Genomic DNA, 27942 nt, shown 5'->3' with positions numbered 1-27942 from the left:
CAATTGCATTCATTAAAGCTGCTTTACCAGAAAATGGAATGCTAGGCCGTAATGTTAATTAACTGGTCGAGACGTTTAAGCAAAAAAATGCATAATGTATTTATGATTAATTGGTTCATCCTGGGCATCCAAATGTGTTCCCTACGAATGTGTGCAGTCTATTCTAATCCAACTGGCTGCCTCGTTAACAATGCCCTTCTCAACTGAAAAATCCACCCAGAGACATATTTACTTGGGCTTGTATCTCCCAGGATAACAGACATAGCTTGTTGGTTGAGTTCACCAACAATAAAAACAAACCTCACGGGGTATTCACACACAGCCCCTTCCACAGGAGTAGCTGGCCTGGGGCCTGAATGCACCTCAGCTTCCAAAGCACCCAAGAGATGTGGAGCAACATGCAGGATTAGGCTCTGGCTCCTCAAAGTTTTCCTTGGGCCACCCTGCTACATCTGAGACTTAACAGGTACATCAGACCTCCAAGCAGCACTTTGGGGGCCATGTATTAACATTATGCTACCACTGTTCCACAGTGCTCATTATCTAGGGCAGGGGTGGGCAAACTTTTTGGCCCGAGGGCCACATCTGGGTGGGGAAACTGAATGCAGGGCCATGAATGTAGGGCTGGGGCAGGGGTTTGGAGTGCGGGATGGGGTACAGGGTGCAGGAAGGGGCTCAGAGCAGGGGGCTGGGGTGCAGGAGTGGTGCGACAGATGGTTAGGGGGCTCAGAGCAGGGGGTTGGGATGCAGGGTGCAGGAGGGGTTCGGGGTGTGGGCTCCAGCCCAGCACCGCTTACCTCAAGTGGCTCTGGGGTGGCAGTGGTGCGTAGCGAGGCTAAGGCAGGCTGCACCATGGGGCTGGCAATCTCGTGGGCCGGACTGAAAGCCCTGACGGGCCAGATTCAGCCCGCGGGCTGTAGTTTGCCCTCCCCTGCTCTAGAGCATTTGGCCCTCACCACCGTAGTCATCTGAACACCTCATAGTCTCTAATATATCTAGCCTCACCATGGCCCTGTGAGGCAGGGCAGTGCTATTATCTGCATTGGACACACAGGGACCCGAGGCTCAGACACACTAAGGGGCAGATTTTTTGAAGCTATTTAGGCCCTGACGATTCAGAAAGGTGCCTGCTGGGATTTTCAGAAGCTCACCGTTTTGAAAATCTTTGAATCTGAGAGCTTTTGAAAATCCCACTAGGCACCCACCTGCCCCTTCAGGTACCTACATAGAGTTAAAAATCTGGACCTAAATCCCAACATCACACAGGGAGCCTGGGGTAGAATAGGGAATAGAAACCAGCTCTCCTGAGGCCTAATCTCCAGACCATCCTTTCTCCACAAGGGCACCCCCTGTCTTTAAGTGGTTTCCATCATATACAGGGTTTATAGTTTGGTTCAGTGGCTCTCAGCACCCCCACTATGCACATTGGTCCAGCACCCATGCCTCCCAGGACTCTATATTTCTTTTTATCATTGTCTCCCTCTCCTGCTATGTTCCTTTTCCCACAGCACATAAGTGGGATGCAACCCCTATGACATCTGAGTCCAAGCGGGCACAGAGTCATAGCATCTAGCACCTGTCAACCCACAGTTTAATAATTTTAGAACACGTGGGGTCACGCAGCTTTCTCCCTAGTGGTCACGGCAGGGGAAACAACCCAGCGAGAAAACATGAGCTCAAGTCGGAACAGCAGAAAAAGAAGAGGGAGGCAGTGACCTCAGCGCTGATGAAGTCATGGTAACCCCACTCCCCACCCCGTTGAAAAGGAACCCACTGCAAGTCTGCACTTCTAAAGTAAAGAGGAAGTTCGTGCAGCATAACAGACAGAGACGGGCTACGCTTACATCCCACAACATGACTTTCACCGCCGTGCTCTGTATCGTGGCTTTGTTACCACTGCAAGGTAAGCGACATCGTTTAACTGCCTGTCTTAAAAGCTCTTAAACGGAATTATTTTGTTTATAGAACTTCACTGCACCACACGCCAGAATGCTTTTTATTATTAACTGCATTGCACTATTACCACCAAGCTTTTCAGCAGGATCTTCTGCCACCTAAGGGCCACTCAGTTCCAATTAACTGTTAAACCCAAGGACAATCATTTGCCTTATAAGCCTTGGAAACACAGTGTAGAGGACAGAGAGCCAGGAACTGCTGGATTCTCATCCTGGTTCTGATCCTGACTCACAAAATAGCCTTACATGACTTACATCTCTCTACCTCCATTTGCCCATCTGTAAAATAGGGCTAATGGCAGCTACCTTGCAGGTGTGCTGTAAGGGTAACCAAGCCTTGTTAATGTTTAGAGAGTGCTTTGAAAACAGAGAACACTATATAAATGCTCAGTATTATTATTCCTGCTACAGGATGTAGCCCTGTTTACATATGTTGCTAACCTGCACCTCATCACTCACACGCATCAGCATGTGTGCAAGGATTGCCTGTGAACATGTCAAATAATGACCAGATTTAAACAAACAAAGGCCATGCAAGTCAATAATTCACACTGAAGGACACTTACAGCTTCCATTCCTGATCCTTGCATGATTTTTGCACTGCCTGCAGTATGAACCCCAAAAGGATAGTCTCTCCCCACTTCTTGACAAAGATTTAAGAGAAGAAATTGCAGTAAGGTCTCATTTCCTGAGACTTTGATAATAGTGCAAAATATACTACTATACCAGTGTATTGCGAATCCGAGTCCAGATTAAAGAAAATAGACAAAATACACTTTACATTACATCATCCCTGGGATGGGGTATATCATTATTGCTTGTGTTTGTTAACTAAGTGATCACCTTTAAAACTAGTCATTTTAATCTTAAATTAAATTGATATGGTTATTTTGGTATTTGCAGTGTTCCATATACTTACTCTAAGGAATACCCTGGGAATACAGTGAACCCTGAGATCATAGTATTAAGTTATTATCTGAGGCAATTGACCATCTTTTGGGGCCATCCACTGTACTCTAATTTGCAAAAATCCTGTTGTGCATACCATAAGCTTCTCAGATATCAGCGTAAATTAGCGAGGTTCTACTATACAATCAAACCAGTCATAGGCAGGGCCCCATGTATTCTGCAGTTATTAAATTTGCCACAAAATTCACTCCTTGCTGCAGAATTGCTCTCCAGAATCTCACCGTTCATTTCTTTGTTAATGATATTTCTAGTCTGATGGTTGTAAAGATAATGCTGAAAACATGAACTGAGTGTAAACCTCTGCAGTGATTTCTGTATGAGTCTGCAGACAGCCTACAACAATAGCTCTGAGAGATGTGAACTGCTCCATTCATCCCAGTCCTGCTACCTCTTGCTCTCCAGTTTTCCCCTGGAGGAGTAATGGATTGTACGACAGCGCACGCTCTCTGCGTTGTTCCATGGAACTGGGAAACAGGGTGGTCATGGAGACAGAGCTTGTGGCCAGCTTGCAGCCAGGGAGCTGGCCTAGGGATATACACTAGGCTTCCCAACGGCATAGCTGCCAAGGCCCAGGTGGCTGAAGTGATGAGCCATTGAAACTGGCTACCAGAGTCACCCTTGCCATCTTCAAAAGTAATCAATCAATAAATATAGGCAATTCTGAGCCAGGGCTTAGTGTGTTTGCGTGAGGGTTGGGAGAAGGACGGGAATGAAGGGCATTTCACGGTGCCTGAATTAATTCACATTACCCCAGCACTGGAGCTGTTGTGAAATTTGGTCCCAATGTGCCTATAGATTTTACTTTAATAAGGTAACTTGATTCCCAACACTTCTATGGAACATGGCGCAATTCTGATGGGGAAGGGTTGTCAGGGACTCCCCACCAGCCAGTGCATTAAGAAAGCCCACCCGAAAAGAAGTGTTCAGGCATTCAGAGGTGGACGCGACTAAGATAACACTGCCTCAGGCAGCATTAACACAGGCTGAGATATTCCACAGGCTCAGCAAATGGGAGAGGATGACGGAACAACGTTCAGACATGACCATCACCTTCCCCCCACCAGTCCCACTTTCTTCTGCCTGCAGATCCAAATGAGTTTCCATGGGGCTGGGTGAAGAGAGAACAATGCTGCAGAAAGGGCCTCCCATCCCCTGCAGCCACTCTCTCCATTATGCCCCTGGGGTTTCTGTCCTCCTCGCCCCATTCATGGAGATGGAGGAGACGTGATCTGGTCGCTAATTACTCAAAGTAATGCTCTGAGGAGATACTGTGCAGAATGTGAATGATCTGCAACGCCCAGTCATCTGAAAACCCAAACAATACCATTGTTCACTTCAGTTTAGAGACGGGCCTCAGTCCTTATCTGTGGTTGAGGAGCACTTGGGACAACTCAAGGAAGGGAAGCTGGCCAAATCTCCACTCCTCCCTGCAATCCTGAGCTGGCTGTGCACTGGGTTGCTTCCATGGAATAATTCAGCACAGCCTAGAGGTGGCTCTAATTTCCTCCAGGTACCAATGGCTCAATGGGGTCATTAGAGCAACTGGGGATCAATGGAGCACAGAGATAACCCTGACTGCATCCCCTACACTGTCCATAGGGAGTGGGGCAAGATGAATATCTCCCTATATTAGGATGACCCTTTTGTGACCAGCTACAATGGCTTTAGAACCGCTGTGCTGGGGGAACAGGGCAACGTTGACCCCAGACAGGGAGGGAAATGCGGCCCATGAGTCATGGCCGGTGAACATCCCACTGCCTCAGATGGAAAGTCTGTGTGTGTTCAGTTCTGGGCTTTAGTCTATTTTTTAAAACATGCTTTCCTATTTAGAGTCTGCTTTCTCTCACTTCAAATAGTGTGATCTGACAGACCCCCCACGCCAATGTTAGTGACAGGAAATAGTAAAGATGCAGAAAGGCCCTGTGGAAAACCACAGACGAGGCTACCTCAGCTACACTAACAAGATGAACCCGATAACGCACTTCTTCATAGATGGAACTCCGGAGGGCTCACAAAAGGAATGTTTTCTTTTGTCACCGGGTCTGTGGCAATCATTTCTAAGTGCCATGAAACCTGAAAAACTAACTTATTGTTATTTCCCTCATATAATGGACCCTTTTTTGTTTCAAAAACAATTTAATATTGGGAGATGGAGATGGTATCCCACGTAAACAAATATATGGCTGAGCCACTTAAATAGAACACAGACTGCCGCCAAAGTGTCTTCTATGGGAGAAACACCAACCGAATCAACTTCTTCCTCAATCATAATTTCTCACGTCACTTTCATTGGGGTAATTTTGGTCTGTGTGTCCTGAAGAGGTGTTAAAATGGCTAACTGAAAGCACAACATATTCATGGTTGTCACTATCTGCTTGTCTCCTACAAAGGCATCCATAAAACAGCCCTGGTCATTATAATTAGAGATATAAATTCGGCAGCAAAAAATCACATCTGTTGAATGACATGAATTGAATGATTTGCCAGCGTGTCATTATGGTGCTGAACAATGGGTTGACCACTGAATCAGAAAGAATTAGAATTTACGAACGCATCCCAATATATGGATTCTATGGCCACAAGGGACCACTGTGATCATCTAGTCTGACCTCCTGCACAGAGGTCATAGGACTTCCCTGAATTTATTATGGCTTCAAGTCCAGTAGCTGTGCTTGAACTAGAGCATAACCACAGGTCTCCCCTCACTTACCCTGGGTGAGAATCAGGAGTAACTCCACTGAAGTCAATGGAATTTCACTGGGGTAAAATAATGTAAGCACGAGAAGAATCAGCCCCACGGTATCTTTTTATGACCAATTGGTTTGTATTGGATGAGTCACTCCTTCATGCAAAAGGACAACCTCTGTGCTTCCTGGTTCTGGCCCAGGTAGACAGCAAAATACTCAAGTACCATGAGAGTTAGTCCTGCAGCTTCATGGACCCTATAGATCAGACAGTGAGGGCCACATTGATACAAACAACTGAAGCCTTGGGTGTGCATCCAGCTCAATTTACAGTGACCTACCCTGGGGACGAAGTTTGCCTTCCATGGGAGCTCCCAGCTACACTGCTAACCATTTCTCTTTGCCACTCCCGGGGTGGGAGATGAGTAAGGACATGGAGGGGGACGTTGCTACAGACCGGCATGTCTACCACATTCCCTACAGCCAGCCCAATCCTGCTGTCACTGAAGTCAGTAAAAAACCTCCTGTTGACTTTAGTAGCAAAGAACCTAACATTGCCATTTTTGGTTCTTTTAAGAAAATAAAGTGCTTCCTATTTGTGCAACCAAGGCAGACTTATTGCCCCAAAGGTCCAGCACTCCCACACTCTGGCAAGCAATTTGCTGTAGGCAGCTACTTTAAAAAAAAAAAACTGATTGAAAAACAAATTCCCTTAACTGCCTATTTACTTAGCTCTGACACAGTTACTGCTGCTCGCAATTTCTCCAACGCATGTTTGTTTGGAGGATGCCAAAAAACATTTAAGGCCATAAAACATGTTCACAAAGTGCAGTATATATCTCAGCATGGTCAATTCTGGCTGGGAAGAGGAACGTACTTTATTGCTTCACTGTAAAATGAGCCGGGAGAATGGAATTTCTTTTCAGTTACATATGTTAGGCCAGATCCTGACTTTAATGGAGCGCCATACCGATTTACTGCAACTGAAGATCTAGACATTTGAATATAAAAGGATTGATTTTTCAAAGATGCTGAGCACCCACAATTACTGTTAATTTAAACGGGAGTTGGGAGAGCTCACCATTTCTGAAAATCGGGCACAACGATGGGTAATTGCAAGACAGTGCTTTGAGCTCTGAGTCATTTGCTCAGATCTGGCCCAGGCTGGTGACTAAAAACCACTGTGTGTTTAAATGCATGAAGCACATATTCATTGAATCCACCTATTTCTGGCTCTTTGATGGCTTGTGTAAAATAAATTGAGGGGTCCCGTTGTGGTGGGCAGGTGCGCAACATCACAAAACCCCCCTACAAGGGTTGGGAGTCTCAGCAGAGCTTCCAAAGATCAAACAGGTCATAACACTGAACCCTCTTCTAATCCATAGAGGGCTGTGGAAAGACGTCTGTGGGATTATGGCTGCAGGCTAAGACTCTGGAGACTTCAGTTCGGTTCTGAGTTCTTCCACAGACATTGAGGCCAAGATCCTCAAAGGTATTTAGGAAATTGATTTCAATGGAACTTAGACGCCTAAATACCTTTGAATCTGGACCTGAGTGTCTTTGTGCCTTAGTGTCCTACCTTCAAAATGGGGATAATAGCACTCCCTTGCCTTAGAGTGATGCTGAGAGGATAAATACACTAATAACTGTGAGGTGCGGAGATACCTATGGCAGATGAAGACCATAGAGATACCTACATTAAATAGAATGGCACATTCACGAACAGGAAAGCATGAGATGCCATTGTCCATCCTGTCCCTGTTCTGGGGATAGAGGAGTTCAGTCCTTAGGTCTGTCGAGCCAGCGCCTCTTGTTGGCATGAGATTCACTCTCGGGGCTTGTCCACAAGGGGAAATTTACCAGTATAACTCCTATTCTAGAACAAGTGTGTCTAAATGGGGAGTTTTATTGGTATAAATGTACAATTATACCAGTAGAGTTATGCTGGTAAATTTCCCCTTGCAGACAACCCTTTTTCAAAAAAGCAGCAGGCTGGTGCATTGCACTGTGCAGAATGCTCTCAGTTTGCCTCACATCACATGTCACAACTGTTTTTCTCTGGCAGGGGATTTTCAAGAGGTTCACACTGAAAGTGTAACTGTGGAGGAGGGGCAGGATTTAAGCCTACAATGTGATTTTACTGGAGACCATGAATCTGTCTTCACGTGGTCAGACCCTCGGGGGTTTCTCATTTTTCTAAAGAGCGACCGAGGTAAGTGTCAAAACCTGCTTCCAGGTTACTTTCCATTTGATAGGAGAGGGGTCAGTCATCGGTGGTCTTTCCTGTCTCCCACCTACTGTAAGATCTGACTCACCTACAGGCCCACTTAGAGCTCTTGTACATTCAGTCTCTTTCCTACAGGAAGTTGATTAAATGGAAACCCCACCAGAGTGGTTTGTAAATGGGGCCTCAGGCAATAAACTGTATTTACCACTAACACCATCATCCCAGCTCAAAAACCCACCACCGACTGAAAGGACCTACGCGTGCTATAGATTGTGTCTTATCTAGCTGAGAAAGAAGGTTCAACGTGTTCCTTGCTTAGAATCCACATTGGTTTTTAACTTATTAAAAAAGCAACTGTTTTGATAAGAAGCTGGTGAGTGCTATAACCATGGAGACTGCTAACTGATGCAAACACACCCATGTTTACTGCTACCTTGTCTTCCACCCCACACCTGTCCGTCCCCTAATTCTATCTTGTCACTCCTAGATTGTGAGCTCTGTGGGGCAGTGACTGTCTGTGTCTTACTTATTTGTACAGAGCATAGCATAGCGGACCCTGATCACTCTTAGGTGCACTAAAAACTACTGGGATTTTTCAAAGGGAATCCGGCACCCAACTCCCGTTGAAAGTCAGCATGAACTGAGTACCCCACACCTAATGGGTCCCTTTGAGAATTTCAGCTAAAATCATCATTGATATGATTGCTGAGTGGATAACTGCTAAATTTATTGAATAAATAATCTGACAAATACATTTGCCAGATAATTTACCCAATAAATTTTGCAAACATTTCCAAATGGAATACATGGTGAACTTTTTAAATATTGATATTATATTATATTATTATTTGCCCAGCTCCGAAATCATGTATATGCTTTTGAAAATTTTGTCCAATTCAATTTACCAATCTCAAAGAGGTATAGTAGGAGGTTAGGATGGAAGATCATACAAAGAGTCTATGAACCCAGATCTTCAGCTGGTGTCAATCTGCATGACTTCATTGAAGTCCGTGAAACTACACTGATATTGCCAGGGGTGCTGGAACAATCTGTATCGTGGGGGTGCTGAAAGCCATTGAACCAAACTGTAAACCCTGTATCTGATGGAAACCACTTCAAGCCAGGGAGTGTGGCACCATCCCTAGCTCCAGCACCTAGGGATATTGCACCAGCTGAGGATTTGACCCACCGTCTATTCCTCTGCAAAGGCATGTGATAATCTCCTTTTCGGGTGTATAATATTAAAGTGATATTAAACATGAGGATTAGTGTTTGTAAAGTAATTGATAAGTCTAAAGCACCAGTATTTTTGCTTTTATTTTCCATGTTAGTGGAGAAACAAAATTTTATGCCATATGTGGGCATTTGCATTCTCAGTCTTATCACCATAAGCCTCTGTTCAAAGCAGCAATGAGACACACAGCTTAACAAATCATTTTCTTATTCCATATGGCGAAAAATTAAACATGACGAATCATCTAGCTTACACACAACAGTGATTTGAAATTTTTTTTTTCATGTTTAGTCCTTTCCAAAAATTTAATCACCTGTGATTCCATCACTCACCTAAATATTTTTAAAGCCTGAAAAAGCCTCAACTAAAAAAAGAAGTTTCTGAGGTTCTTTAGTCTCCCCCAATCGATGGCCCATTTCCTCAATTTCAGTTCACTTTAAAGGCAGGCTGTTATTTTCTGTGTTGTGATTGCGGTGAGCAAAGGCGATGCCGGGGAGGGGCGGGGGGGGTCACATGCCCCTCCCCAGACGACTGGGGGTGGGGGCACGTTCAGCAGCAACCGCAGCGGTGAAAGGAGCAGAACGTGGGGCTACCCGGCGGCCCCACGGCAGCAGCTCCTCCGGCATGGCTGTACTGCCCCCAGCCCTTCCACGCAGCTGTGTCTCCTGGGGTCTGTACAGCCGTGCTGGAGGAGAGGGCTGGGGGCGGGACCAGTGCAGCCACGCCAGAGGAACTCCCGGCGTGGGGCTGCCCAGCGGCCTGCTCCTTCCATCACTGCGGTTCTTGGGAGAGCCATGCGGCACTGAAATGAACCGCAAGGCTCTCCCGGGAACCAAAGCGGCGAAAGGGGCAGAACGTGGGACCACCGCTCCCAGGAGCCAGCGCCCCGCACTGGCAGCTCCTCTGGCGCGGCTGTACCGGTCCCGCCCCCAGCCCCGTCCTCCGGCGCGGCTGTACAGACCCCAGGAGACACAGCTGCGTGGAAGGGCTGGGGGCGGTACATGGGGCTGGCCTCTTTTGGCCTGAAATTGGCATCCTGCGCAGCGGGAGGACACAGCCGCCCCGGCTGCACGTAGTATGGGATGGGGAGGGGACAGGGACAGCGCGGGGGTCCAGGCTGGGGGACGGAGAGGAGTCACATGGGGAGTCACATGCCCCCCTTTAGCTGGTGCCACCCTTTGCGTCCCTCCCATGAGTCGCCGGTGAGAGAGCTGATGTGACCTGCTCGACCCAATCCCAAGATTCCCATGGGTCACACGGGGGAAAGAGGGAAGGAGTGTCCTGGAAGCCCAAAGAGATATTAATCTGCTGAGAGATCTGGATATTCCAGGAAGGTGTCTCATTAAAGGGCAACTAATTAGGCAAAACTAGGATCAGACAACTCATTAATACTTCAAGATTTATGGACGTGGCGCATTACATAATTCCACCCCCCCTTTTGCAGATGGGGAAACAGGCCCATCACCATGAGATGGTGCATAAAGTAACACAGTGAGTCTGTCTCTGAGACGGGAATAGAACCCCACTCTCTGGAGTCCTAACGTGCACTGGATCATGCTACAGCCCCTTCCATGTTGCCACTTCATAATCCTCCAAACATTTGCTGACATTTACCTGCCCCGGGACCCAAATTCCATTAGTATCTTGAGAGCCCCCACAAACCAACATCAATGAATTTAGTCTCACAACCCTCCCCTGTGAGGCAAGGAAGTCTAAGAGGAGGCCAGGTGGTTTAGTGGATGGTGCACTAGCCTGGCTCTATTCCCAGTTCTGCCTGCTGCCTGGCCTTGGGCAAAGCACTTCATCTCTCTGTGCCTCTGTTTACCCTTCCACCCTTTGTCTGTCATCTCTTTAAACTTTAAACTCATTGGAGCAGGGACATCTCCTACTGCATGTCTGTACAGCACGTAGTACAATAAGGCCACAGTCTAGGTTGGGGGCCTCTAAGTACTACTGCAATATAAATAATAAACATTAGCCCCATTTGACAGATAGGAAACTGAGGCAAAGAGATTTGCATAAAGTCACACAGGAAATCCGTGGCAGAGCCAGGGGATGAACTGTAGTTTCCTGAGTGCAAGAAGAATGTTTTACCCACAAGACCCACCTGCCTCTCAAACCAAACTTCTTTCTGAGCTTTGAAACACACAGGAAACGTTATGACCTCCCTTCCCCCTCATATGCATTTTTAATTTATTGATATATCTCTATTTCCCAGATCCAGCTAGGAATGATTAGCACTAGAATTGTTCATTAAACACTGAGAGCAAACGAATGAAAAAGAAAGTCATTCACACCTGATGAACAAAGCCAATCTCTCCTGTTATCACTTTGGTTACCCATGTCGCTCGTATGGACCAATGCACTTACTATGCCATTCTTTTTTCACTTACAGGTTTAAAAGATCAGAGATACAAGCTTATCCATTATTCAAAATATAAATTATCTATCAGCCTCTCTAATGTAACAGTACAGGATGAAGGCACATACACATGCTTCTACTATGACGTACCAGTCAAAGCCAAGAAAGTGAATGTTACTGTCTTAGGTGAGTTCCATTAGAGAAGCTAAATTTGCATAGGTTTCTAAGAAAATCCAACCTCCTCCTACGCTTTTTTTCCTGAATGAAGGCTATCCCATTTTACTGTATTCTTTTGTAATGATATGTTTAAGAGGCCGTGTTGTAGTAACTAAGGCCTCAAAGTTATGAGTTATTACTATTCAAGAATTGCCCGGGTATCAAGACCTTTTAGAAATGATAGAACAGAGGGCTAAGAGAATAAAAACCCAGTGTCTAACAGCTAGATTTCTTCAACAGGCTGAGGAAATGCAGAGTTGCGGCAGCCTTTCACAAGAGCGTACTGCTGGTACTGCTAACAAGAGCTCCCCTGTTCCTTGTCTGTCAATGAGTTAAACATTAAATGCATATTAAAAGTGAAGATATTATATAATATGCCAAATAGAGTTGTCAATTAGGGAACTTAATGGAATCTAATTTTATTATTCAAATGTGTATAAGAGGGAAGTCAGCTATAAGTGGTACAGTATTGGGCAAAATATTATCAACTTTAATGACAGGGTTTACCTCATGGGCAATGCTTTTAGGAAAGCAAGGGACTGTGCTCACATTGATTTGTTTTTACTTTAAGTGATAAACTGAGGAAGTCAGGCTAATGCTTGCAATCAAACATGCTTATGCTAACAAGTCAGTGAAATATGCTTGTGCTAAAAGAGGCAGTGAATAAAAGGAACTGAAATCAAATAGTATGTTTATAAGGACATTTGACCACAGAGAGGAATAACCAGAAATGTAACTATTTGATTCATAATGCAAAGACTCAGCTCAGCAAACATACCAAGGTTCCACCATTCTTGTTAAAAAGAACAAAAACAGAAGATTTACACAGGTCTACCAGCCTGTTGAAGAACAACAGTTCTTGAAGTGACATTGTATTGTATAATGGGCTGTTAAAAGAAGTTTGAAAAACATCAAAGACTATGGAGGGACTCTGTATACATTATATGAACCTTAAACTGAACATTTCAGCAACTAGCAAAGTGTTGATACACAAATTGCTACCTGAGTAAGCATAACTGCAAAGTAGGCCAAGGCATACACCGCAAAGGGGCCCATGAAAAGTGATTTGGTTGCTAAGTTGGTGGCGTGAGCAAGCCAGCTGGTGCTCAAGGTATGTCCCAAAATGTTTGCACCAACAGTTATGACCTAACTTATTTCAGATAAGCTGGAGTGACCAAATGTATTGCACAAAGAGACTAGAAAATTCAAGTCCACTGGAAGAATTCAGCTGACATATCATTCTCTGATTGAATGGTGAGAGAGGACAACTTTCATTTTGGTTGGACATTTAGAATCTTGAGAAGTATGGGTCACCATCTGATTGAGCCACACCCAGAACCTCCAAGAAGAGCGACAAAGTTGGACCACCCAGCAAAAATAGGATAAATCAGCCTGTCTCCTTCGGCACATCGCTTCCTGAAAGCCAAAGACACCTGGAAGGAGGAAGAACTGAGTTCCTGGGCTGGCCACCTGAGAATCCTCTTCATTGTCACCTATCTCTTTCTATTTTCCAGCAACTCAGGTTACCCACTAGCACACCAGGAAAAGACTATAATCATGTCCATCCTTTGCTCCACCTATTTATACATGGTCAACTCCTGCTGTGGAGATATCTGAGCTGAAAGTTAACAGCTGAGCAAAGATCTGGTGATAAGCAACACACAGACTTTCTTTTGGGTCACAATGCAAAACAGTCAATTTACCACTTACTGAAACTGGACACCTAACTAGTCAAGAAGTGTATATGTTCCCACGTGCTTTAAAGATGGTCAGAGAGTTGCAATGTGTGTCCTTATTTTGTAATAGATTCATAGATACTAAGGTCAGAAGGGACCATTATGATCATCTAGTCTGACCTCCTGCACAATGCAGACCACAGAATCTCACCCACCCACTCCTGCAAGAAACCTCTCACCTATGTCTGAGCTATTGAAGTCCTCAAATCATGGTTTAAAGACTTGAAGGTGCAAAGAATCCTCCAGCAAGTGACCCGTGCCCCATGCTACAGAGGAAGGCGAAAAACCTCCAGGGCCTCTTCCAGTCTGCCCTGGAGGAAAATTCCTTCCCGACCCCAAATATGGCGATCAGCTGAACCCTGAGCATGTGGGAAAGATTCACCAGCCAGATACCCAGGAAAGAATTCTCTGTAGTAATTCAGATCCCACCCCATCCAACATCCCATCACAGGCCATTGGGCCTATTTACCATGAATAGTTAAAGATCAATTAATTGCCAAAATCATGTTATCCCATCATACCATCTCCTCCATAAACTTATCGAGTTTAATCTTGAAGCCAGATAGGTCTTTTGCCACCACTGCTTCCCTTGGAAGGCTGTTCCAGAACTTCACTCCTCTGATGGTTAGAAACCTTCGTCTAATTTCAAGTCTAAACTTCCCGATGGCCAGTTTATATCCATTTGTTCTTGTGTCCACATTGGTAGTGAGCTTAAATAATTCCTCTCCCTCCCTGGTATTTATCCCTCTGATATATTTATAGAGAGCAATCATATCTCCCCTCAGCCTTCTTTTGGTTAGGCTAAACAAACCAAGCTCCTTGAGTCTCCCTTCATAAGACAGATTTTCCATTCCTCAGATCATCCTTGTAGCCCTTCTCTGTACCTGTTCCAGTTTGAATTATCCTTCTTAAACATGGGAGACCAGAACTGCACACGGTATTCCAGATGAGGTCTCACCAGTGTCTTGTATAACAGTACTAACACCTCCTTATCTCTACTGGAAATACCTCGCTTGATCCATCCCAAGACCGCATGAGCTTTTTTCACAGTCGCATCACATTGGCGGCTCATAGTCATCCTGTGGTCAACCAATACTTCAAGGTCCTTCTCCTCCTCCATTACTTCTAATTGAGGCATCCCCAGCTTATAACTAAAATTCTTGTTATTAATCCCTAAATGCATGACCTTACACTTCTCACTAGTAAATTTCATCCTATTACTCCTGTTTACAAGGTCATCCAGATCCTCCTGTATGACATCCCAGTTCTTCTCTAAATTGGCAATACCTCCCAGCTTTCTATCATCTGCAAGCTTTATTAGCACACTCCCACTTTCTGTGCCGAGGTCAATAATAAAAAGATTAAATAAGTGTTGACTACTATAGATCCGTTCATTGGGAAGGAGACTTTGGTAAATTGGTATGTAAGTAATCAACCGAATTACCTTGTGATCTAGCTTTGTATTGTTTTTCCTCTGTTGTGTTCGCAACACTGGAGTTGATAACCAACTGGCATAAGTGAGGCCCTATTCTGAGGGACTCAGTCAAAATCTAAACAAGGTCACTTTCCTAAGATAGTGAATGAGTATAAGTGTTATTCTCTATTGTGGTTATGTAATTTGATTCTGCAAACATAAATAGTTATATAAACCCATTTTCTAGTTTGTTAGCCAAATCATAGTTCAATGCTATTTTTTGTTGCTTTATATAAGAACATAAGAATGGCTATACTGGGTCAGACCAAAGGTCCATCTAGCCCAATATCCTGTCTTCCGACAGTGGCCAATGCCATGTGCCCCAGAGGGAATGAACAGAACAGGTAAACATCAAGTGATCCATCCCCTGTCACCTATTCCCAGATTCTGGCAAACAGAGGCTAGGGACACCATCCTTGCCCATCCTGGCTAATAGCCATTGATGGACCTATCCTCCATGAACTTATCTAGTTCTTTTTTTTAACCCTGTTATAGTCTTCATAGAATCATAGAATATCAGGGTTGGAAGGGACCTCAGGAGGTCATCTAGTCCAACCCCCTGCTCAAAGCAGGACCGATCCCCAATTAAATCATCCCAGCCAGGGCTTGGCCTTCACAACATCCTCTGGCAAAGAGTACAGACTAACTGTGCGTTGTGTGAAAAAAATACTTCCTTTTGGGGGTTCACAGATAACTGCATTACTTGATTAGAAGAGATTGGTGCTTCTTAAGCTTTCTGGGCCCTTGTACTAGCTTGCCAGAATGCCTTTGTGCTTCACAAAATAGTGGGGCACTGAATTCACCTACTTAATGCTGTGATTGACTGCAAAGCTGCCGTGTGGAGCAGCCTACGTTCCATCATAGGCTAGAGCTGCAGAACTGAATGGGAAACTGGGAATGACAGTGGCCAACAGAGAAAGTCAACACTAAGATAGGGGTAGGGAGCCTAGAGTATTAGTCTTAAAAGTCTGAAGTACAGTGAGTAAATAAAGTACCCTAAATGCAGCTCAGTGTGGATGGTAGGCCAAATTCTCTGCCTCCTCTCTATCCCTGGGCAGTGCAGGATGGAATCTGGCCCTCGCCTCTTTGCTGGGGAGGTTCGAGTGTGGAGATGTTTCCAGTGAGTACAGAGACAGCATAGCGCCATCCCTGCTACACTTCATCCCCGGAAAAGGGAATGTCTGGGGGAGATAGAGGTGTTGTCACAACATACTGTGCTCTGGCTATGCTCAGCTGGGGAACAATCTCTTGGAAACTGTTGCCAGCTGGTGCAAGTTAGGACAGCCTCTATGCTGCTCTAACCAGTGATGGGGCCAGGGAAGGAATCAGGCAGACATGTCCAGTTTTTTGGGTCAGGGGCTACATCTTCATATGCAGCTGTATCGTGCCAAGCAACAGGGAGCCCTGATCCTGGCTGGGGCCTCAAGGTGCACCCTTAATTGAAAGAAATAATAATATAGGGTGAGGTACATGCAACCAATCATAAAACTGATTGCACAAGACTGCAAGAGCCTATCTCACCATGTGTCTCTTTGTTACAGCTGCTCCCTCCAAGCCACAGTTGGAAGTATCAGATATTAGAACCAATGGCAAAGAAGAAAAGATTGTACTGAGCTGCTTAACCCAGGGAAGTAAGCCCCCTCCTCAGATTACATGGCTGCTAAATAATGGGCTGGAAGTCTATGGTGAGTTTTAAATGGCCACTGAGTGGCGTGCGTTTGTTGGAATATTTTTATCAGCCATTAATGTTCTGTACAAATACCACTGAACCAGCATTGGTCCCGTTTGGAAAGGTCTCAGCACCTGGGGATAGGAGGCCTGAGAACTGGATACAAGTGCTAAATTCTGGGGAGCCCTCTTTTTAAAGGGAGGGGGTTGACTCAGGACAGCTAACAGTGGCTCAATTTTCACAGCACAGACATAGTAGTTAATCCTTAATCTGCCTCTGCGACTAACCCCATTTTCTAGGTGCGGGAGCTGAGGAACACACAGATTAAGAGCCACAATCTAAATCCCTTTTTCACACTGAATATAGCACTTACCCATGCCAGTAGTTCCCTTGCTTACTGAAGGTTGCACTATTTGTCCTTGAGTGCTCAAGGACACTTGCTCAAGCCCATAAAAGCCAACATTGGAACTCAGATCCTGGTCCCTGGCACTCAACCCACCAGATGCCTCCCAATGTCAGTTAATGAAGATCCATCTTCCCCGGTAGAGCTCTGAGCACATGCATCTAAAGGGAGAGTAAGGAGCTACTGGTGTGGTTTAAACAACCGTTCTAAATATTGTGATCTAATAATAACTGCCTTGCTAGCAGGATCAGCAATACACTTAAGAGGAAATGCAGGTCACTCTTGAGCATGTGGGGGATAGATCAGAAAGAACAGGTGTGAATGGTTTCCTCTCTTACTTTACTTGCTGTTTTGGATCATGAAGTGAAACTTGTATTTTGGGTCATGAAGCAAAGCTTGCAAGTCTTCACCTGTAGTCTTGGTAAAAGATATATTTTCAGAGTTCCCTATTTTAAAGGAAGCTTGGGGGATTCGGAGTTGTGCAGTCTATCTAGAAAGTAATAAAGATGTAGATTATATGGACAATATTACACCATGCAACCCAGAGAGGTCTTTTATATCTTGTATAAACTGCTGCATTATTTCAGTGTGCCTTGCTTAGTTTGTTAGTCTGATTATGCAATTGTGCATGCAATACTGAGGCCTGGAGATTTAAAAACTGCTGCTTACCTACCTGCTCTCTTGGCAGTTTGGATCTTTATGTAATAGGGGCACAGCCCCAAGCTGGAGCATTTTATTCCTGATGCAATGTGCCCTTTGACCTTAAGTCATATGGACATCTGGTAAATGTAGTTGTGTAACTAAGGTTCCATATTGTTCCAGGCTTTTTTGTTTGATACCTGAATAGAGTTTTATGATGCAGGCTTTGATATTAAAGAGTGATGATGAATTATCTCATCTGTTTGCAGTACATGCAAATTAAATGGATTATAGTTTTGAATGGAAAAACTTTATCTCCTTCTTTAAAGAAGGCTAGAACCAAGGAATTTCTCTGACTGAAAAGTGTAAATATTACCAGAGTTAACAGAGAGAAGGCTAGTTCTAGGAAGAGATTCTAGGCTAAAAGTATTAATGATCATTTGTCTTATCAATTGACAGATACTGTGAATTGATTTCAAGACCTTAATGCCTACAGTAGAACATGCCATTAGCAGGGCCGGCTCTAGGTTTTTTGCCGCCCCAAGCAAAACAAAAAAAAAAGAAGATGGCCGAAATGCCGCCTCTGGAATTGTGCTGCTCCAAGCATGTGCTTGCTTTGCTGGTGCCTAGAGTCCATCCTGGCCATTAGAGATTATTGTGCCATGAAGAAAAATTTGAAAAGAACTGATTTAGCACACACATTTAGAATTTAGTCATTTATTCCTTGTCATCATTAACTACATCCTTGTTTTTCCACATGGCATTGTTAATAAAGAGGTAACATCATCTAATTGACTGAGCAGGGAATTGGGAGGGCAGGAATGCTTGTGTCCTCAATCTGGCTGTCCCATTAGTTTACTAGATGACTTTAGGCAAGTCACTTAATCTTTTTGTGTCTCTTTCCCCTGTTATAAAATAAGGATAGTGAAAGCAACATCACAGGGTTGGTGGGAGGATTAATACAGTGCTTTAAAAATTAAAACTGCTGTATCAAGGATTGTTAGTGTATGTGCAAATATTGGGCATGCATAATATATATTTATTTGCAGATTTAACAGCTGCAATCTGTGTGAATATGGTAACAAATCTAGGGCTATTTGGGAACTTCACTATGTGACTAGGGTGACCAGATGTCCCCGTTTTATAGGGACAGTCCAGATTTTGGGGTCCTTTTCTTATATGGGCTCCTATTAACTCCCACCCCGTCCCGATTTTTCACATTTGCTGTCTGGTAACCCTAGTTGTGACAATGTTGCACTCAGATCTCCGAGTTGACTGCAGAACCAAAACTCAGATCCTTGTCCTGTTTTAAAGTTATAGGCCCTTATCTCTTGAGCTTAAAGCCCTTTAGCAGTATAGGGCTATGACCCAGCTGATTCCATTCAGGAGAGATCAGAGGTGCTCAGGTGGGCACACTACCCATGAGATCAGAGGTGCTCAGGTGGGCACACTACCCATAATAGTGTGGAACTAGCTTATATGCTTATAGTGAACTCTGATATAGTGAAGTAGAACAGAACTCCTAGGTTTTTTTCCATCCATGGTAGTGTGTAGATTGCAACTAAGCGATTCTGTCAAAAACATGACTTTGCTCTGCATGGGCTCTGCTGTGATCCATTTACACAATGGAAACACTTTTGCTCAGCATTCATGTGTTGCTTTAGCAGACCAAAAGTAAAGCAGATTTGTGACTGGAAGGTTTTTCATTAAATTGCTTTTGACGGTAAAGCACTTAAATGTTTTCTTCAAATGGTTACGTAGGTGACATCAAACACAAGTTTGAACACGATGGAAAGAAATGCAACACAACCAGCACTCTCATAGTCCATGCGTACAACCGAAATTCAACAGCCAGTTGTGTCATTCGTCATGAAACCCTCCGAGGAGAAAGACTGACAGCATCTTTCCAGTTTGAACATTTCAGTAAGAACAGCTTTTATTGAAGCATTGGTTGATCGGTGGTGATTCCTTTTTAACGTTTGAACTTGAAGAATAATACTGCTCTCTTGTATAGTGATTTTCATCAATAGATCTCAAAGCCTGTTGCAACACATAACAGTAATATCATCCCCCTTTTACTGATGGGGAAACTGAGGCACAGAGTAGCAAAGTCACCCAACAAACCAGTGATAAAGCTGGGACTTGAACCTAGGTCTCTTGAGTCCTAAAACAGTGCCCCCATCCACTAGGCCACATTGAATTACCCTATTATGTTTCTGCATAGATATAGATGCATAACTGAAGGTGTGGTCTACCATTCAGAGAACAAGGTCTCTTCAGTGTCTGGTTTTGGAAGACCGTACTCTCCAGTGGTTAAAGAAGGGACTTGGAGCTTGATTCCTAGGTTCTACTACCATTTCTGCCTCTTACTTACAGTGAACCTGATCCAGAACCCATTGAAGTCAGTGGGAGTCCTGGGTTCCCATGTTACATTGGAACATTCACTTCTGCTCCTTAAGTATCAGAGGGGTAGCTGTGTTAGTCTGTATCCCCCAAAACAACGAGGAGTCCGGTGGCACCTTAAAGACTAACAGATTTATTTGCTCATAAGCTTTCGTGGGTAAAACTTTATGCCCAAATCAATCTATTAGTCTTTAAGGTGCCACTGGACTTCTGCTCCTTGTATCTCTGTTTAGCATCTGTAAAATGGGCCTGATACTTATTTACCTCCCATACATACTGTTAGATTCAGTTAATGCTTGTAAAGTGCTTGGAGAGCTTCGGATGAAAGAAACTAGGGAAATTCAAAGTATTATGATTGTTTTCCAGCGACTACTACAGGCTCAGCTCCAAATGTGTTAGAAATAAGCACGAGGACCTCTGAGCATCCTCAGCATTATATGGGTAAGTACAATAATAAAAAGCCACTGACTTAACAAAAAAAAATTTTTTTATTAATATCATTTATCAAGGTTCTCCCTTTAACGCCTTGGTTGTTCCATTAGAATCCACAGAAGCTACCCCAAAATCTATAATACAGACATCACCTGTGAGCATATCTCTAGCAACAAGTACCCAACAGGAAGTTTCTTCTTCTCAGACGACTGATGGTAGGTTCCACGTTTTAAAAACTTTTCACTGTTGTAAATTAAACAATATAAATTATAGAGTAGTGCTGAATTAAGGCAATCTGGGGCTTAGTGGGGAAAGGTTCAATATCATGGTCAAACTGCTTGGCCAATGTTGTTTATTATTATTTATATGTGTCCACATCATTGTGAAATAAATCATATAAAATTATTCGTAAAGTGCTTTTGCCCAGAATATGGGCTGCAAAAGAATACTCGGGGATAGTACTGAATACTACTTGCATTGTGGTCAGAATTGGGTTCTTCTTTTCCAGTGATTGCTACAGAGTCCAATCCAAATATTAACGCTGTCTTCTCTCAAAATCCTCTGCACTCCACTGGTAAGAATTTTAAATTCACTTTTTCTTTATTCCATATCATTTTGAAAAAAAAAATGGATAGTTGGCCCCATATCAAAACCTAGAGCCAAATATCTCTGGAGCTTGGGAAATTTCAGATCTGGATTCCTTTCTGGATTGGGTTTATTTCTAAAATACATCTTCCAATTTTCATGTCTTGTTTGGTGGATATTCCTTTAGGATCCACCCAACCAAACTTTCCTACCACTGTACCTGAGAAGCCATCTACTACCAGCTTACCAGCAATACCTACCCAGCAGAGGAAACTACCAGCCAACACAACTATTTGTAAGTAAACTTTTTTTTCTTAATGACATTAAGGCAATTTGTTAAAATGTCACATGCAGAGCAGCTGGAAATGCTGCTGAGAACAAATTTATATTCCAGCTGTTACAAAGATCCTTGAAACACAAAACACAATAGTTGTTACACACAGGTGAGCATTTTAGAATTGCATCCATCATAGAGAGAGACTGCCCCTCTCTACTTCTCTCTTTGTTGTGAAGACAAACACATGGAGACATGTGGGGGCAGGTCCTCAGGTGGTGTCGATTGTCATAGCTCCATCAATGCATGCTATGATTTTATTAATACCTATTCCTATGGATGCACTAGGTGGCACTGTGCCACAGGCTGACAGAAAATAAGCATAGTCAACACACCTTAAGGCTTAAGCTGTAAAGTTATTCAAGTGATAACAGCAGGATTGTCCCCAGATATAAAGAGGGTGGGAGGAGCTGCATTACCACTACATGAATTGTTTGACAGTGCGAGACTTTCCAACCTTTAAAGGGATCTCTCTGGTTGCACATAGTCATTTTATGGAAGAGATTTGGAAATGGAAATTAGTCAATTAACTTTTTTTTTTTTTTTTTACACCAATGCAATTTGTGTAAAATACCCAGATCCTCAAAGGTATTTATCTGCCTAACTCCCATTAATTTCATAGAAGTTAGGCATCTAAACATTTTAAAGAATCCCCGCCTTTGAAAATCTTCCACTGTACATGTAATGTCATAGATAGACGCAGCATATAGAGCAATTTAGTTTTACGAACGTGACTTTAATTTATACTCTGAATGTACATAGTTATTTGTGTATAAGAAAAAGAAAATATTTCTCTTTTCATTTCTGCAGGGTCAGAAGTAACACTAACAGTAAATGAGGAAATTTCTAGTACAGAAGCACCGGCAACAAGTAGTGAACCAGCCACTCAGAATGCTAACGGCACCATTGGTACGTGTGCTAATGAATGTCCTTGTAAGCCAAGTGGCCATGTGCTTTAGTGAACAGGGCTGGGAGGCAGGGACTCCCCAGTCCTAATTCGGGGTCTACCACTGCCTTATTTCATTACCTTGGGCGAGTCATCTAAAGGCTCCACTGAGACTTTTCAAAGCTGCTTCAGGAATTTCCTTGTCCAGTTCCTACCAGGAATCCAAATGCTCTCAAGATTTAGAAAACATCAGCCTCTGATTCTGGTTCCCATACTGTAAAATGGGGATCATTAATGCAGGTGCCTGTCGGGGGTGTTTGAGACTCAGCTACAGCGGGCGTTGTACAGTGCTTTGAAGGTGGAAAAGTCTAAGTATTGTTATAATTAATATTAGCTAAAGAATACGATATCTTATCTTCCGTGGGACTTTACATGAGTCAGGAGTGAGGAAGAACTGAGTAAGGACATCAAGGTTTGGTCCTAAGGCACTTTTGAAAACTCCAGCCTTAAATAGCATTTATTAGAACTGTAGCTAAGAGTTTCCACAAAACATATTGTCAGAGTCCTGAAATATTTCCTTAGTAAGGCAGAATTTTTGTTGGGCCTGTCAATAGTTTGGGAATCTGATCAGACTACTGAAAGGGATAAGGAAGTCAAAATATTTTCTACTTTTATTTCTACAGAGCCAGAAATAACTTTGAACACCTCAGAAGAAACATCTGTTACAGATGTACCAGCAATAAGCAATGAACAATCAACTCAAAACTCCAACATCACCACTGGTAAATTTCTTAATGATGGAATAACATGGTAATCTAATGAATTGAACACAGGGCGGGAGCCAGGAACTCAAATTCTAAACTAACTTGTAACACTGGATCACACTGTAATGTTGGCCAACTCACTTAACTTGCTGTTTTTCAGTTTCCTCAATTGTAAAACAGAAACAACACTTGCAAACCTACTAGAGCTATTTTGAGGCTTAATTGTTTGATCCTTCTACACTGTGGCAAGGCTAGAAACCCTAAGTTTTATAATTAATACCACCTAAAGAATACAGAGCCAGATCATCAACTCATGTAAATCAACATAGCTCCATTGAAATCACTGTTGCTATCCCAATTTACACCAGCTGAGAATCTGGCCCATATACATTCCTCAAAATCATTAAATGTTGAATTAATACTGCAAAATGTAAATAATCTGGGTGACTGTGATTGGGCTAATCAGATAAACCCTTTTCATTCTACAGGATCTGAAATGACATTAAATGTGACCTCTGGGACAGAAGAACCATCAACAAACCATGAAGAAACAACTCTGAATTGTAATGCCACCATCAGTAAGTTCTTGTTAATACTAAACGTGAAATGGGCCTTCCTGAAGTCAGCCTGGTTCCCAGTAGCTAAGTGTCTACATCACCAAACCCACCATGAAGGACACTATAGGACTGCCCTTGCTAAGAATCTCATAGATGGGCCCATGGAGACCTAAAACAATGTTAGCATCTCGAGGCATTGGGCTAAATTCTCTGCTGGTCCACTGACTTCAGTGGAGTTTTTCACATTTTTACACAAGCAGAAAATGTTTCCTGATTCCTCCAGGTCAATGATGGGGAAGTTTACATTGCTGTTTCCTATGTATTTCTTCTCTAAGATCCTGGTCCAAAGACCACTAAACTCAATGAAAAGACTACAGTGGATTTTGGCTCAGACCCTGAAACCAGTCTCTAGTATTGTCAACTTGCCCCTTTTGTGGCCAGTATGTTCTCAAACACAAACTTGAAGAACAATGTAATCATTAGGCTTAAAAATGATCTCACATTATCTACATTGTCCACTGCTTTATTTCTGATGAAGAGGCCTCAGCATTCCTATCCTATCACCTGGCAATCTCTCTAATAGACAGTCCTCATCTTGTTAGCTAAACGTCACAGGTAGTAGCTACCTAACTATATTAAAAATATTTCTTTTATAGAAACCAATCTTACTTCTGAAGGAATCAGACAAAGGCAAACAAGTGTTTTGTTGCCAGTCCTGGTAGCTGTCCTTATTTTTGTGATGCTAATCATAGTCCTGCTCTTCATGAGGAAGCTGCAAAAAGCACACGGGGTTTGGAAGAGAGGTGAGTGATCACACAATCTAAATCTCCAGTAATGTCTATGTTTAGGATGGGTGTGAGGGACTGGATAGTCAAGGGGACTGGTAACAGGATATGGGATCCTTGCATGTCTAGGTCATTGGTTAAAATCAAGCCTGTGTCAGTGGTGACTGAAAGTTATTACAAATCGCTGTTCAGGATCCAAGGGGAATGATTGGTGGTCTCAGGCCAAACCTCAATGGACAAGAGTCTTTATCACAAAAGCCACCACCAATGACTGTCTCTAATCAGCTCCTTTTTGGCAGTCCAACTACTGAATGGACATGAGGACTGAATTGCCCTCTTAACCCTGGATATTCTTCTAGTTCAGTATTTGGTCATGCAGGGATGGAGGGGTGGGCAAATGTATGAAAAAAGCTGCAACTTCTTATTTTCATTTGTTATCGGCACAGAAAATGACACTTCAGAACAGACACTGGAGAGTTACAAATCCAGATCTAATGAAGACAATGGACAAGGTAAGCTACCGCCATGACCCCAGGCCATTGAAGCTCCCATTGAAATCAGAAATTTTGCTACTGACTTTAGCCAGACCAGGTTCAAGCCAATCTCATTGTTAGGAAAGATTTGCAAACTGGAAATCTTAAACTTCAGTCATGTATTTTAGTCAAATCTTCTTAGTAGGCCCAATGCAGATACATGACCACTTTAACAGTCTCTCGCATTCACCATAATAACTGGGAAACCCATTACAGATTACATTTATGCTTAACGCTTTTGACTGGGATTTTCAAAGGAATCTAACAGTTAGTTGTACAAATCCTATTGGAATTCAGAGAGCTGGGTGCCCAACTCCCATACGTGTCTTTAAAAATCACAGCCTTTATTTGGTTTTTATTAGCTGGTTTTGGTAGTTACATGTTCACAAATATTATAAATGACAAATGCTCACCTCTAAACTCATTATTAGTTATTTGGGGGTGACGAGGTGTGAAAGATAAGGGAGGGCAAGGAGATTTTCCAAAACATTGCAGGTGGTAAAATGCTGCAAAGCAGGGGCTACCCAAATTTCAAGACACCAAGAACTTCCTTGGCAACTTGCTGTGAACCTAAGGGGCACACCTTCTCTAGGGAAGTGGTGGATACCCCATGACTTGCAGTCTTTAAGTCAAGACTGGTGTCTTTCTAAAGAATATGCTACAGCTCAAACAGAAATCATGGGCTCAATGCAGAAATTATTGGATAAGATTCCTTGTCTCATGTTATGCAGGAAGTGAGACTAGATGATTGTAATGCTCCTCCTGGCATCAAGATCTATGAATGCTTACAGAAAGATTTTTATCAAAAATAAATATGCACACCTATAATATTTGGTGGGACTTGTACCTTTGTTAGATTAACAGAAATTGCTTGTTTGTGGATTTCATCAGCAAAAAACACCTGCACTTCATCAGCTTTGTCCTCACTCTGTAGTTACAGAAAGAGCCAACTGTGGGCTGCATTTTAAAACTCTGTGGGACACCTGGGTGTAAAATGTATTCCTACTGTACCACTGGAATCTATATAAACACATGCACCTTTATGGCTAAAATGTCAGACGAGTCAAAAAAGGGAGGGAAATTTGCAAACACTTTTGAAATAAAATTTACTTTTTAAAATAAAAAATGTCCATAACCTTACACTTGACAAATTTTGATCAGCTCTATAATTGGTAGAAAAATGAGGTGGGGAGGGGGAAAAATCAAACTTTTGTGGAAAAAAAAGGGGGGGGAAGATTTTATTTCAAAAATCGAAGTATTTCAACCAGCTTTAGTAGAAAGAACCAATTATTTTCTTGACCACAAATTAACCTACATTGGCTCACATCCTCCAGTTCAATCGCTCTTAGAAATTGATAGTGCTCCTGTCACTGTAATATCTATACACCATCTCTTTTGGATTTATCAGTAATGTTGTAGCAAGAATGAATTTCCATCAAAATAAACCCCTCAGTCTATACGAAGACATCAACAAATTTGCATTTGTCTTTCAGTTGCCAATCAGAAGCCGAGCATGCAATACGTAACTGAAGGATATGCAGCAACAATAAAGTCGAATTCAGAAGAAAGAGATGTTTCAGCATTTGAGAAACAGCTGGCATATGGAAAAGAAACTAACGTATAGAAGTCAGGACTTGTTGGCAACATTGTACTATGTACAGAATCAATATGGTGTGTTCTCATATTTATAGTGTGACTAATCTGATGGTATGTAAAACTGTCAATCTGTGACTTATCAACATCACAGCAGGATTTCAAACAGAGGAAGAAATGCCTGATAAAATGGCTGGTCTCAACCTGGATTCTAGTTTGGATCACCGTGTTAACATTAAAAAGACGTAGCTGGAAGAGGTGCTCATAGAAATCCATTAGCAATGCATGCTTTCAATTAGCTATTTAATCAGCAGATTTAATCAGCTATTTAAATCAGCAGATTTAATTCATGGGTATCATAAATGGATCAGACATATACCAGAGCAAGTCAAGGGTCCTGATAATGGAATGCACAACCAGCCATCATTATATGAGATACAAAATTACTGAGAGGTTCATGCAACAGTTCTGCAGCCTCCTGAGATGCATTGTCTAACAATGAGACTGGGAGGCAGGAATTTCTGAGAAAGCACTTACAGCCAATATTTTTGAATTTGGGTGCCCAAAGTTAGGCATCTAATGATATTTTACCTAAATCAATATTTAGTTAATGAAATAAAAACATCATGATTTTAGAGGTGCAGAGCAACCTGCAGTTCCTATTGACTTCAAACATTTCTGCCTCAGTTACCCACCTGTAAAATCAGGATAATACTACTTCCCTGCCTCACAAGGCAGTTGTGAGAATTAACTAGTTGTTTATAAAGTGCTTGACAATGAAACCTACAGCTACTAGTCCTGTCTCCACAGTTGTTTGCCTTTTGAGGGCTTCCATAAATGTTACTAAGGGCATGATCTGAAGACAATGGGGTGACACAGGCATGGCCGAGGGTACAATTTGGCCTTCAGATCTATATTTCTGGTGGAGCTGTCAGGGCCCAGGATGAGTTTGTGGGGCTGTTCGAAAAAAACAATTTTCGCTTGCAGACTGAGCGAATCTGATATGAAAACCAATGACACACAATGACGACAGAACCCCACACTACCACTGTTAGTAACTTATTAGCACAGAATCATGCTTCAGTGAGAATTGCGGATCTGAATTAAGTCCAGGCCATGACATTAGATTTAAAGTAATCCTTAAAAGGATATTGCACCCATTTTGCTCATGTCAGACGATAGCACTTCTCATCACAGGTAATGAATGAAAAAACAGACTTTTGACTAACCGTAGATGTCACTGCCATTACTGTTAGCAGTAATATGATTTTAATACTGGAAGATGACTTCACATTTGACACGAGGTGTGTGGACTCCAGTGTAAAAGACTACCAGTTTCCAGCAAGTTTTAATATTGGTTTAACAATCAGACTTGAATTGTTTAATATTTAAACAAAACCGTGAAAGAGCATAAACAACTGATTGTTTGTAAACTTAGTTTGTAAAATGCTCTGTAATGGTGAAGCCAGGTGTTTGTGAAAAAATGTTTCATAACTAATAAA

General features: G+C 42.8%; 1 protein-coding gene across 1 annotated transcript; it reads left to right on the top strand.

The window, feature by feature from the left end:
- Positions 1-1854: 1854 nt before the first annotated feature.
- On the top strand, positions 1855-26471 carry CRTAM (cytotoxic and regulatory T cell molecule). Its single transcript, XM_074936757.1, has 14 exons — positions 1855-1903; positions 7674-7820; positions 11465-11617; positions 16399-16542; positions 19330-19491; positions 20338-20412; positions 20514-20618; positions 21176-21283; positions 22133-22231; positions 22892-22990; positions 23461-23550; positions 24186-24332; positions 24761-24826; positions 26341-26471. Exons 1-14 carry the CDS (start codon positions 1855-1857, stop codon positions 26469-26471), a joined length of 1575 nt encoding a protein of 524 aa, XP_074792858.1.
- The last annotated feature ends 1471 nt before the right edge of the window (positions 26472-27942 follow it).

The sequence above is a fragment of the Natator depressus genome, chromosome 22 (genome assembly GCF_965152275.1).
Source record: "Natator depressus isolate rNatDep1 chromosome 22, rNatDep2.hap1, whole genome shotgun sequence".
NCBI lineage: Eukaryota > Metazoa > Chordata > Testudines > Cheloniidae > Natator > Natator depressus.
This window is presented reverse-complemented; position numbering and strand designations above follow the sequence as displayed.

Bases quoted from the DNA above. Each gene is read 5' to 3' on its own strand.
- CRTAM (XM_074936757.1), top strand. From the start codon at position 1,855: ATGACTTTCACCGCCGTGCTCTGTATCGTGGCTTTGTTACCACTGCAA. The intron at 7,821-11,464 runs GTAAGTGTCAAA...TTTCACTTACAG, and splicing joins TTTTCTAAAGAGCGACCGAG to GTTTAAAAGATCAGAGATAC. The intron at 21,284-22,132 runs GTAAGTAAACTT...TCATTTCTGCAG, and splicing joins ACCAGCCAACACAACTATTT to GGTCAGAAGTAACACTAACA.